At 37.6% G+C, this 13,174-nt stretch overlaps 1 protein-coding gene across 1 annotated transcript in view; it reads right to left on the minus strand.

Moving 5' to 3' along the window:
- Nucleotides 1–13,174, minus strand: part of LOC149204297 (Peptide chain release factor 2) — a 207,507-nt gene that overhangs the window by 18,405 nt on the left and 175,928 nt on the right. Inside the window, exon 5 of the mRNA XM_089394681.1 lies at nt 9,401–9,705. Coding sequence (XP_089250807.1) covers nt 9,401–9,705 — 305 coding nt within the window. The remainder of the gene's footprint in view (nt 1–9,400; nt 9,706–13,174) is intronic.

Below are 13,174 nucleotides of genomic sequence, written 5' to 3' on the forward strand. Positions count from 1 at the left end.
TCAGTTATCGATAATAATGCTCTACTATGCCCTTTGAATTCTTTCAAAATAATTTTTCAAACCAAGTTTAAGCAAGAATTTAAAAAAATCTACACACCTTTTTTCACTTTGTAGGAGCTCGATATTGCCTCTGATGTATCTCTGTAATTTCGGATCATCCAGTTTTGAAATTGCGACCTGCAGTAGCCCTCTGTGTCCTCTTTCCAATGCCACCAGTATGATCCAAATTGGATTCTCCAAGGAAGAGTTGTGTCAAATCTCCCACAGTGACCTTATTATAGACTAGTTCAGTAGAGCGAACTTGTACGACGTACCACGTGTCCCTGTTTCGACCTTTGGCTCTGAAAAATATATACAAGAAACTACAGTCCGTCCTCTTTCTGTACCTTCTTACGAAATTTCAATCCAATGCTCAGAGAGAAAGTTATGACGATTTTCCCCAGGTCACCTGTTTGGAATGTAATTCAGGAGTCTGAAAAAAAGACCAAATTCCTCAGATCATATCTCCGCAAATATAGCGCGAGAAGCTCTAAAATTCGGACCCAAGGTTCAGCGCGATTTCATTTCAAATGGGTTTTTTTTCACTTCTGAAACGTCTCAGAAAAAAAGTTATAGCGAAAATGCCATGATGACCTATTTGGAGCAGCGAAACCCTAGAATCCAAAAGCTCTAATACCAGATGTTATGAAACCAACTCACAAAAAGATAGAAAAGATAGATCAACGTCTTAGAATTCAGCCTCTTCGAGGGGGCAACCTCCTTTACATTACACAAATGAATGATTCCTTGATGATTCAAATGACAAAACCTCCTTTCTATATATAGGAGTCTAAGGAGTCACAATATAACCCAGCCGACCTAACAATAATAATATAAAGGCACAAAAATAACAATAAAGGGAATCTATGGGGACAATAGGGGCACAACAATATTAATAAGGGATACAACTACAATAGTAATGGGGTAATCACTAGTATTATAGGGACCTAACAGAAGTTGTTGGAAGTTGTTGGGCAAGTCGAAATTGTTGGAAGTTGTTGGGAAAGTCGAAGTTCTTGGCCAAGTCGAAATTGTTGGAAGTTGTTGAGTAAGTCAAAGTTGTCGGAAGTTGTTGGAAGTCGTTGGGCAATTCGATGTTGCTGAAAGTTGCTAGGTAGGTCGAAGTTGTTGGAAAATTTGTTGGGGTCGAAGTTGTTGGAGTCGAAGTTGTTGCTGGAAGGTCAAAGTTTGTTGTTGTAAGTTGTGTAAGGAAAGCTCATCAAGAAGGAAGGTTGACTTGGTCTTGGAGGGGTCTTTGTCAAGGGTCTTAGGTCTTGGAATTCATCATTTGAAGATTCTATAAGAAGAGAAGAATTCTTGTGGGTTTTCCTCTCAAGAGGAGAGGTTTTGGCCCTAGCTAGCAACCTACATTTTGTGTCCTCTTGTCTCTTTGATCTTCATTGTTTGGTAGTTGTTTGATGATAGAAAACAAAATAATAATCAAGTTAAAGAAGAAGCTAATCAAGTTAAGTAAAAAGACATCACAAGCAGTTATCAAAGTAAGAGAAATCACCTAATTGAGTTGCCCCTAGATTTCTCAACAGTTAATTTTAGTTAACAATGGTATGTTCCATGCTTAGAATAATTACTTCAATGTCCTTTTAGCAGCCCAATGACAATTTCCAAGTTAGTTTCCAATCGCAATGACATTAATCACATTGAAAGTAACTATAGATAGAACATGAACAATAAAATGCAGAAGACAAGCCAAGACAAGAGAACACCAGATTTGATGAATGCCAAGGAAAAACCCCAAGATGGGGAAAACCCTTTGATCAATTCTTCTTATTATTATATAAAATGTTTAGCAAAGAGAGAGAGAACAATAAAGTCAAAATTGACTTGCCAAATGATGATCAAAGCAACCCCATCAAATCTGTAATTTTCCTGCACCCTAACCAAAAAAGTCAATGTTGGTCAAAGAAACAACAAACCATCCACAATGCAGCTCAGTCATACCAAGTCAAACTCGGCCTTCTTTGTTGGTCAAAGTCATCCCAAAACAGCGAATGAAACAGTGGTCAAACTTGGTCAAAGTATGTGGTCAAGCCTACAGTCAGCGCAGTCAACATGCCCAGAAAATCTTAGTTTGTGTGCCAAACAATGTGGCCTGCCCAAACAGAAAGATTCCCACAAAAATCGCAAACAAACTTGGTCAAATACCCCTCGGTCAACGTTGGTCAGTCCCTGTAACAGATCTGAAATTCGGCCTTTGAAATTCGTCCTGAAATTCGTCCTTCTTTGCTGCCACACGTGTGAGGAAAAGAGATGCCCAATAAAGTGTACGAAGCAATCAAATGAGGAGAGAGAAGAATATGTTCAGTTGATGAAGTGCCAAATAAGGATGGAGGTCTCTCTTATTTATACAAGTCGTTGAGCGTCAAAAGACATGTTTGTTGGGCTTCATAAGCCTACATGATGATGTGGTCGACCTTGACAATTTGCACATGTGGGCTTGACCTCAAAAAAATATTTTCCCTTATCCAAATTTGATGATCTTTAGGTTGATTTTGGTCCTCTCAAAAAAGGAATTCAATGCAATAATCATCTCCATCAAATGAGTTGTCCAAAATGGAATTTGGCCCTAGTTGCCAATTTTAACATCAACGAATATTTTGTAGCTAAACTTCCTCATTAAAAGATATGATAATTTTGAAATTTGTCTTGTATTACTAACTTTCTTTTGTTCAAGGTTTTGAATCATAAGGATTCTTGTTAGGGTGATTCATCATTAGATTGAATCTACCCCTATCATACTATCTCTTATTTGATCATTTTTGGTAGAACCCTAACCTTTAGGGTTCACTATAAAAACACTAGCCTCTTGATGCTAAGGGTATGTTAATGTTAATAATGAAACCCTAGTCTACCTAGGGGTTGTTGATAAAATCTAGAACCTATGATGAAATCCTATTCCTTTGAAATTTAGGGTTTTGGTAATGTTGTAAAAACCTTAGTCCTTTAGGGTTTATTGTTAATGTCTAGGTTATATAATGAAACCCTAGATTTTTAGGGTTTGGTGAATTAGGTTTTATGAACAAAACCCTTGTAATAACTAAAGTAAGATCCTAGGAATGAAACCCTAGGTGTATATTCATCTATATGATCAAATCCCTAGCCTGGTCAAAATTTGTTGTATATCTAACTTCAATACATTGTTGGTTGTATCTTGGGTTTACCTAGTAGATATTGGTATGAGATGCTAATGCATGATGATAAAATCCTATATATATATATATATATATATATGCAAGTATTCTAGCTTGATTGTTGATTAATGAAATCTAGGGTTTGTTGATCAGTGGTTGTCATTGATGTCAACCCAAGCAGCACCAAGGGCTACCCCGATCTTGCATGGGCATTTTGAGTTGACAACTTACTCTATTTTTAGTCAATGATCTTCTAGATGTATTCTACTCGTCGAGATGTTTCTGTTGATATATGGCATGCCAAGTAATTCTTCACGGTTTAAGAGATATTCATGTATGAAGTTAGTAACCCCAATTAGTGGGCTAAAACCTTATGGGGTTGTGACATGGCACTCATAATTGGTTGTGGTCATTGAATAGTCAATGATTAATAAAAAAAATTGCTTCTAAAATCCCTCCAACGTTCACTTGTTGAGGACCCTCTCAACTCAAGACATTCATGCAAATAATGACCCTCATATCCTCCTCTAGTAGGGATTTGGTGGCTTAAAACAGGTCATCGTGGCACTTTCACTATAAAAAATTTCTGCGAAGCTTCAGACACTGAAATTAAAACCCCTTTGAGCTGAAATCTTGATGAACCTCGTGACCGAATTTCAAATGTTGGTTTGCTATATTTTCAGAGATATGATCTGAGGAAGTTAGGGCTTTTGCAGGCTCCCGAATTCCATGTGAAACAGGTGACGTTGGGAAAATTGTCATAACTTTCTCTCTGAGCATTGGATTCAAATTTCGTAAATAATCACAGAAAGAGGACGGACTGTAGTTTGTTGAGTAGCATTTTCAAGGCCGAAGGTCGCGACAGTGACACGTGGCACTTCGTACAAGTTCTCTTTACTGAATTAGTCTATAATCAGGTCATCGTGGGAGATTGGGCATAACTCTTTCTTGAAGAATCCAATCTTGATCAGACCTGTGGGGTTGGAAAGAGGACTCAGAGGGCTACCACAGGACGAAATTTCAGACCCTGGAGATTCGAAATTACATAGATACAACAGATTCAATATCGAGCTCCTAGAAGGCAAGAAAAAGCATGCATTCAAGGATCACTGCAGTAAGGACCACACATCAACAGTCAAGGGTAAGTCTCCTACAGCAAGGTATGTATGATTAGTGTTTACATTTGAATTTTGAATATCATCTCTGACATATGTTTTGCAGGACAACATAAGTATACACAGTGTCTCAGTTATATCTCTATGTCTCTATATGTCACAGTTAGTTTTTCAGATGTCCTATTCTTGATACTACACATTTGATGCTACATATTCTTGATGCTACACCAAGTCTGCTAAATCTATATGATAATGTAAGTTCATGCTACTTGTCTCATCATAGTTGATAGAATGGTCTGTGTTGTTGTACTTAGAACTTGGTCCATCAATTTTTATTGTGTATATATTTAGGTTAGTTTTGGATATAGTCTTGCATAGAGTCCAGGCCTATATCAAGAGTGGGGGTCTTTGTCTACTACTGCAACAAGTCAACAACAAAAGTGACAAGCACAATTCAAGTACGCATTGTAATTTTAATATGTATTTATTCATTATTATGCACTTACATGTGTTTTGCAGGAAGAGGTAAGTTGAAGGGTATTTTGTTTTGTTTTGGGATTAGTTTAACCGAGAAAATTTTGCATGTAGGTAGAAGAAGATTCAAGTACAACTTCAAGCAAGAATTCAAGAGCAGAAGTATCAAATCAAAGGAAGCATTGCAGCGGAATATCCTTTGAAGACATGACAGCCATCCGTATATTGTGAATGAAGTGTCAAGGCCAAGAGTCATCATTGTAAAGTTGTAAAAGAGTCAATTGTAAAAGTGTCATCATTGGAAGAGTCATTATTGTAGAAGAGTCAATCTGCCTAGAGTCGAAAAGGCATTATTGGGAGGTATAGGAGTCTCTGTTGGGATGATGTCATGGTTGGGTTGCAGGTCATAGTGTAATTGGGTGTTCGGTCAAAATCATTGTAAATCATATTATATTGTGGATCATTGTCCCTGGTACGGGAATCCACACTCTTGTCTCATTTCAATCATTATAGGGTGCAGGGAGGTGCTAGGCTGGTGCATGAAGTCACCTATAGGTTGGAGCCTGTGAACACTTCAGGGTGTTAGGTTGGTCTAGGATGTTGGGGCATCCATTCAGTTGACTACTAAAGAAACCAAGGCATTGGGGCGTCCTTCCAGTGGGAGCTGGGGAAGAATGTTTTTCCAGAATTCTAGGAAGTTGTTGCTTTCATTTCAGTTGGGGCTGAAGATTAAAGAATTTATTAGAAAGGCGTTCGGTGGTTTTTGACCCTGAGGGGGTTTTCCACCTAAAATTCTTGTACCTATTGTGTTCTTTTATTTATTGTTATTACTGCATAAACATTAATAATAATTGAAGATTAACTAATGCTCTAAAAAGATTTAAAAGTGTTAATTGCTAAGGAATATTGATTCAACCCGCCCCCCCCCCGTATTTCCAACAGGGTTTGTTACAAAACCCTAGTAGAATATGTTATGAATTCTAGGACATAATATTGAAGCCCTAGATGTATAGTGCTATGATTGATTTGATATCTTAATCAATGTTATCAGAACCGAACCGATGATCGAACTGAAAAACCTTGTGGATCAAGAACTGGTTGGAACCGGACCGGAATTGGTAAATAAAAAAAATGGTTTACCAAAAACACATAAGAGATTCATATTTTAAAGAAAAACATATATATTCATGTGCATCCATATGAATCCAAACCATTTATACACAAATATGCAAAATTTCTTATTTATATAGTATGTAAGGGTGTACATGACCAAAATAGCATCGAGTGCAATCCATCTATGAACTGAAAAATACATCAACAAATAGGCTCAAGATGGCCTCTAGCATCCAAAAAAATCATGCTACAACAAATGCCTACATATCATCAAAATCATTGCCTATATTGGGGACTTCGCCATCAATATTACCATTTAGGCATTAAAGTAAGATAGAAAAAACGTAGCATGTCATGTCGAGATTTTGTTTGAGTGATGGGTACATTTTTAGTAGAGTCGTGATAAAGGAGTTTGATAGCCAATGCCACTAACATCAAAGTACAAAGAGGGCTTGGTGTTCTTTATTAAATACTAGTTCTATACCCTCGTACATGACAAAATCCAATCGAAATGTTGCAATCCCTCAATCCTGAAATCCTGGAAAACTGTTAAGTCTGCTGGATTTTGAGTGAAATCTAAAATTCTACTTTCTCCATATGAAATTCAATGAGGTTGGAACCACTCCCAAACATCCGGAATCATTTTATGGTAATGTTAAAAAATTAAGTAAAAGGATGAAAATGAAAATTTAAGGAAAATGTCACTTTTACTTTAAAAATTTAGCATTACCATGAATTGCATAGCAATACTAGGGCCATAGGCTTGATTATTAGGTTGAGGGCCATAGTCTTGAATATTAGGCTAGCCTAGGGGAGAGTAAGAAGTGGGCCAACCAAATAAAAATCAAAAAATTAAAAAAAAAATAAGGCAATTTTTTTTTGCACAGAACCTGTTTTGAACCGACCGGTTCGATGAAATAGGCCAGTTTGGTACCGAACCGACCGGTTTGTTACAGAACCGGTCGGTTCGGTACCAAACCAGCCTAGACCAGTTCTGTACCAAACCAGCCTATTCCGGTTCGGACTGGTTTTGGGCCAAAAACGGCCGAACCAACCGATTCCACTGGTTCCGGTCCAGTTCTGATAACATTGCGCTGGTTAGGAGACTCCCTTTCGTTGACCTTCACACCACTTTCTATTTCAAACCTTGAATGAAATCCATCACAGAGATTATCTTTGAAATAAGAGCGATATGCCTATTTATAGTTGTTTCCCGTGCTAATTAGCCGACATGACATGTAGGTGAGCCAACGTGTCCTTTGGTGAAGATATTATTATCCTTCTTGAAGTCGACTTGTAGGAGAGGTCTTGTGCTTGTCTTGGAGGGCTTTCATACTTTATTTAATGGCTCATACAAAATGTAACATGCCCAAGAAGGGTCCTTCATACATGACATTGACTCAATTTGACTTTTATGACTAGATGACAAATCCTAAAGGCTCACAATGGGAGCCATTACTAAAAATAAAATTCCTTGCTCATGAAACCCATGAGACAAGCATTACAATAATAATTTTATTTTTCTTCTTTTCATCAATTACATATGTCATTATGAAGACCGAACCTAGTTACACTTTTCAACAAGGATACCTCTCCATAAGCAACCTGCCAGCAGCAACATAATTTGCAGCGTTGTCCGTTATGACTTGGACATCATTTTGTGGACCTATTTCCTGAATGAAGATGTCCAACAACTCACATAATAAACATGCATCTTTAATGTGTGCAGATGCATCAACAGATTTCATAAACATTGTCCCCTTGGGACAACTAACCAAGAATTTAAGAAGGGTCTTACCCTTCTGGTCAGTCCAACCATCTAACATGACTATGCATCCAGTGTGTTCCCATAATGCCCTAAACTCCTCCAATCTAGCCGTGCAATCAGCTTTTTCATTTTGAAGAAGGGGCCCTCTCAACTCTGCAAAGGTAGGGTCTTTGTACCCTGGGCCAACAACAACAGCAGCATCAAACATAGGTTGGTAGAATGGGTTGGTCTTGGCAATGTTGAAAGAACATCACTCCATAGAAGACACTTACTGACCAACCTATCAACTTCTGCCTTTTCCTTTTTTTTTAAGTGTTGATTTGATGCCAAGTTGTGCACCAAGTGTGGTTCTAGGAACAAAAAAAGATGAGAAAGTTGAGGGGTTGGGACATGTGGGTGTGGAATGTGATGTTGAAGAACCACTCTCACTTCCCACCACTCCTGAGGCCCCTACAAATTGTCATTTTGCCGTTGCCTTGATTCCTTGGTCCTCCTCTTTATCCATCAATGATTTAATGGCCTGCCAGATGACTTTTGGAGTTGGATTTGGGCAAAGTTCTATATTTTTCCCTAGAATTTGCCCCAAATGGAATTTTAATCTGTTGACACCCCCTAACATATGCTTGCCACACAACTTGCAAGTCAAATACATTCTATTGACCCCCCCAGATTCAGGTATAGGATCAGGTTCACCATATTCCCACATAGGGTCCAAATTCCTCTACATTTTGTTTGAAACTTTGAACTTGAATTTGAACCTAGGGCACAAAAAAAAATTGCCCATCACATAAGAAGCAAACACAAATGTAATTGTTGATTTTAAATTTTAAATGTTTCTTCTCACTCACTTGAACACACTCAGATTCACTAAACAAGGGTTTGAATTTTTTATTCTTGAAAGTTGAAACATGTAAACAATCTAAACATTTTGAAATTTTGGTTCAATCTAGATTCTAAACAATGTTTTGATTCAAATTTTTAAGCAAAAATAAGCTAAAAACAAACTAATAGAAAGATTTAAGAAGCCATTAGTGTACCAAAGACTGAGAGAGAAATTAAAATACATGCCTGGAAGCCGCAAATCGGCACCTTGAGTCTCTCACGTTGAGCAGTGGACAAATCTCCAAATCCACACCACAAAACTAGTAAATCTCCTCCTCTTGGGCAATGGCAAGCACCTCCTCTCTCCACAGGGATGAATGGTAGAGAGAAGAGTGAAAAATGAGTGATTTTTCGGCCTTTTCCCTCACTTATCTGTGGCCTGGGCGAGATTTGCAATTTTTCGATCGACTCCCGATAAAATCATGATTTTTTCGTTTTTGAAAAAATCGCCAAAAAGTCAGCCGATTAAATCAGCTATAGCCCAAATAATTGGACTTTGTCGATTTTATCGAGACTTTATCCACACTGGGATATACATTACCCACGAGGTTCTATAAAGACAATAATTGAAATATTCGGGAATTCTTTCATGCTTTAGGCTTTCCCAGACCTTCAATTTGATTCACAACTCTCTCTTTCAGCTTTCCCGGTGCATGGCCTACAATAATCTATAGAAAAATCCTAATGTATGCACAAAGAAAGAACTGATGGAAGTACAGAAAGTTGAAAAGCTGTCTTACTGTGAATTTGGTTTTTTACTTTGCTAATAAAATGAGTTTCCTAAATTTCTCTTGCTTTTCACCTAAAATATTCTTTGCAAGCATATATCAAAGATATTAAATGAACTTCTAACACCACACCTTTCATTTTGGCATGTAGCAGTAATTCCTGTTGGAATATGCACAATCCGCACGGCACTATCTGTTGTGTTAGCATGCTGACCTCCTGGGCCTCCTGATCGAAACCTTTCAATACGAAGATCTGACTCATTGATCTGGAACCGTGATGAAACATCATCTAAAATCGGTATGACCGCTACAGCAGCAAATGAAGTATGTCGCCGCTTTGCGCTATCAAAAGGAGAGATCCTTACCAATCTGTGCACCCCAACCTCTGCCTTTGCATATCCAAATGCATAATCCCCATCCATTCTGATTGTTGCACGCTGCGAGTGCAAAGTGTCATTAATAAGATAGCATAATGGTACATATCAAACAACTGTCCATACTGTTACTATAATGAACTGAGTAAATTTACAGTGCATATTTTTGCCTTTGATCAACTGATTAAATTAAATAACAAACAGCATAATTTATGATCAAGGTTGTGCTTGCAGTAGAGTTATACTACGGGAAAAAATAAATAGGGAGGTTACATTTGCAGAAATGGAATTCAGGAAAGAATATTCTCAATAACAATCCTACCTAGAGACATGGCATAAAAGGCGGTGTATGTTACACAAAATTATAAGCACTGTTACGGGGGCACTATTATTAGCTTCTATATAAGCTCCCATTAATATGCAGTGGGCACCAATGTAGCACCAATTCAATAAGCACAAAAATTATAATCCCTGTCCAAAAATTCCATGAGCAAGCACCACAATCAGATCTCTGCTAAACATGGTTCCTTGAGTGCAATCAACTGTCAGCGTGTGCCTATCCCAGATACCATTAAGATATGACATGGTACTGGGCCTAGAATATGGTTGTCTCATAGTTCCCTTCACAATAACAAAAAAAATGTTTAAACTTTATTAGCATGCTGTAGAAGATGAAAAAACCGCAGGCGGATGCAGCAGGCAAATTCTGAATAGCTAAAAAAGATAACAAAAAACACTCTACTTGTCACAATTATTTGTCTAAGACAACGTTGCAAATATCATTTAGGGGAATAATTGCCAAGGGTGCAGAAAGAAACTTATTGAACATATCAGGGAAAATATCAACAAGCGTAAGCTTGGACCTGAAAACTCAGAGAAAATGGAAATATTGGGAGAAATAAGAGATATTTGCAACACTGCTATGAGCTGTGAGAAGCAACAAGACTGGACCCGGTAAGATATAGCTGCAAAACATCTAGCTTGCTCAAAATATGCACCAAGTGATGTGAAGCAGAAGACATCATATCTCTGAATCCAAAAGGAAGTGGAAGGAGGATTCAGAGAAAATGGAAATATTGGGAGAAATAAGAGATATTTGCAACACTGCCATGAGCTGTGAGAAACAGCAAGACTGGACCCGGTAAGATTTAGCTGCAAAACATCTAGCTTGCTCAAAATATGTGCCAAGTGATGTGAAGCAGAAAACATCAAATCTCTGAATCCACAAGCAACAAAGAATTATTAAATTGAGAAAAGTCAGCTTACATATTGAAACCCCGCCTCCATTATGTAACAAATGAAGCCTTTAGATAAAAGCCCCACAATATATACTTGCAAGCTAACGTAACTACTAACTGCCTATTTTCTAGAAAGAACATAATTCTAATCTGTGAATGGGAATAACAAATATAGTTGGAAAAGCTAAAGGACAAACATGACACTTCAGTAGAGAAACACACATAAATACATGATATTTAGAATGTACGAACAGCAGAAGTAATTCCCAAATCTCAGAATATATTGATCATCACTTCTTCCCGGAGAGGAATTGCCCCAATATCTTTAGTAGATGAGTAATAGTATAGCTCTAGAGCAGAAAGGAAGAACCACTAGGCTGTGGCATGTGGAGAGTTAGTAACCCAGCTACATTTCATCTTCCAAAGTGTTATTCATATACTTTGGGTGTGTGACTTTGGAGATGTTTCACAGTCTTCCAAACTGTGACTTATCCTCTAGAAAAATGTGTACGAGGGTTGGATGCATATGGTGTACATGCAGGGAAGTAATGAAGTATATTGATAGAATAAGTACTACAGTGGCCATATTTAGTAGCTTTATTGTTGATTTTTGGGTAGCAGCAGAAGGTATTCCCCAGCTACAAGTCAGATAAATTAAAAGAGGGAAAATTAAATTTAAATTTAAATTGCTCAGGTCGGCCCAGCAAAGCAACGTGCCCCTTGGGCATCACAAGAACTATATATATTGGCACTCGAGCTCTTCACTTGGAGACCAATTCAGATTAACACATCATCTATTCTTTTGTTCACACATGCGAGTTAAGGGGGAGGATTTTTGAGGTTGACAATGTGAAATTTCAATTGTTGTGACAGTTACAGGTTATTATTCTCCTATCAATTTAGATTATTTGTCTTCTGCAAATTATTTGTGGTAAATACTGAATAAAACACAACTGGAACTTTACTGATAATTAACCACGGGAACTGAGAAAACTATGCACACACACACACAACAAATGTCATGGGAACTGAAGAGAGAACTGGTTTTGCATATGAGGGTTTTCTTATTAATTCTTGAGCAAAATTTGTGTTTAAAAATTACAACTGGTTGTCGTAAAATAGCAAACCGCCGGAAAAATATTTTCTTCACTTATACAAGTCAACCTAATCTCCTGGAAGCAAGTCGGCCCCTCAGATCAAAGTCAGTTTCCCTTTGGCTATTCAATCTGGTTCACATGAGTGGCCTGGCAGATAAACTCGACCCTCCTTCCAACTTGCATTAGCTAGGGTATTTACTCAGCTTCCACTGGAAAATTTGACTTCTCTAGCAAATCGAATTCCCTTGGGCAAATCGACCTTCTTCCTGGAATTTTATTCGTTCCCCTACAACTCTACCTCCTTGATCAATTCGCACTCCTAGAAATTCGGTCTCTCTGCAAAAATTCGATCTCCCTTTGTCACTAAGAATTTGGAAATCGCTGTGAAGATTTTCTCTCCAAAATTTTGACCTTCAATCAATGCTGAAACCCCTGCTGCTGATGTCCCTACGCTGCCTCTACGTCCTTTCTCTCACTCCAATGTTGTGTCTCAATCTCTCACTGATCTTCTGTGTCTTCTCCAAATGCCCATTGATTTTCTCTTATCTCGTTGATGAATCAATGACCATGATCTAATCTCAATCGATGGCTAAGATCATCTTGACTTCTTCTCATGACCTTTCTAGAAGTCACTAGAGAAAAATCAATTTACCCCAATAATATTGATTAATTAAGTGATTTCTCTAAGTTAGACTTAGGAAAATTATTTAACTAGCTAGTTAAATCTAATCAAGGCCTTTTCTTGTGAAGCCTTTTCTAGGTATTGGAGAAAATGTGTTCCCTAGCCTCATAGACACAATCTGAGCCTATAACACTTGTCTGAACTACTTTGGAATCAGAGCAATAAATGTACATTTCTCTCTGGCTCGAGACTAATCTCTCCATCTATCTGTACATCTATAAATTCTGTACATTTCTCTCTTTCATGGTTTATTCTGTTTTGTCGTGGGTCTCCAGGCAATACGGAATTTTTGGTTTACTGTATACAATGTCCATTATATTTCCTTAATATAATCTATATGGTTTTTTTCTTCTGAAAAAAAAAAACACTTGTCTGAACTACATAAAATAACACTATCTCATAGCAAGAAAGATGTTCTGCATAACACCCAACTTATCTCTAAAGAAGATGAATCTTGCTTTCCCCAGAGCCTTCGTCAATATATCTGCTACCTATTGATCTGTGGGTACATAATG

The sequence above is a fragment of the Pinus tabuliformis genome, chromosome 1_2 (assembly GCF_031772625.1).
Source record: "Pinus tabuliformis cultivar Carrire ecotype Pingquan chromosome 1_2, CPIR1, whole genome shotgun sequence".
Lineage (NCBI taxonomy): Eukaryota > Viridiplantae > Streptophyta > Pinopsida > Pinales > Pinaceae > Pinus > Pinus tabuliformis.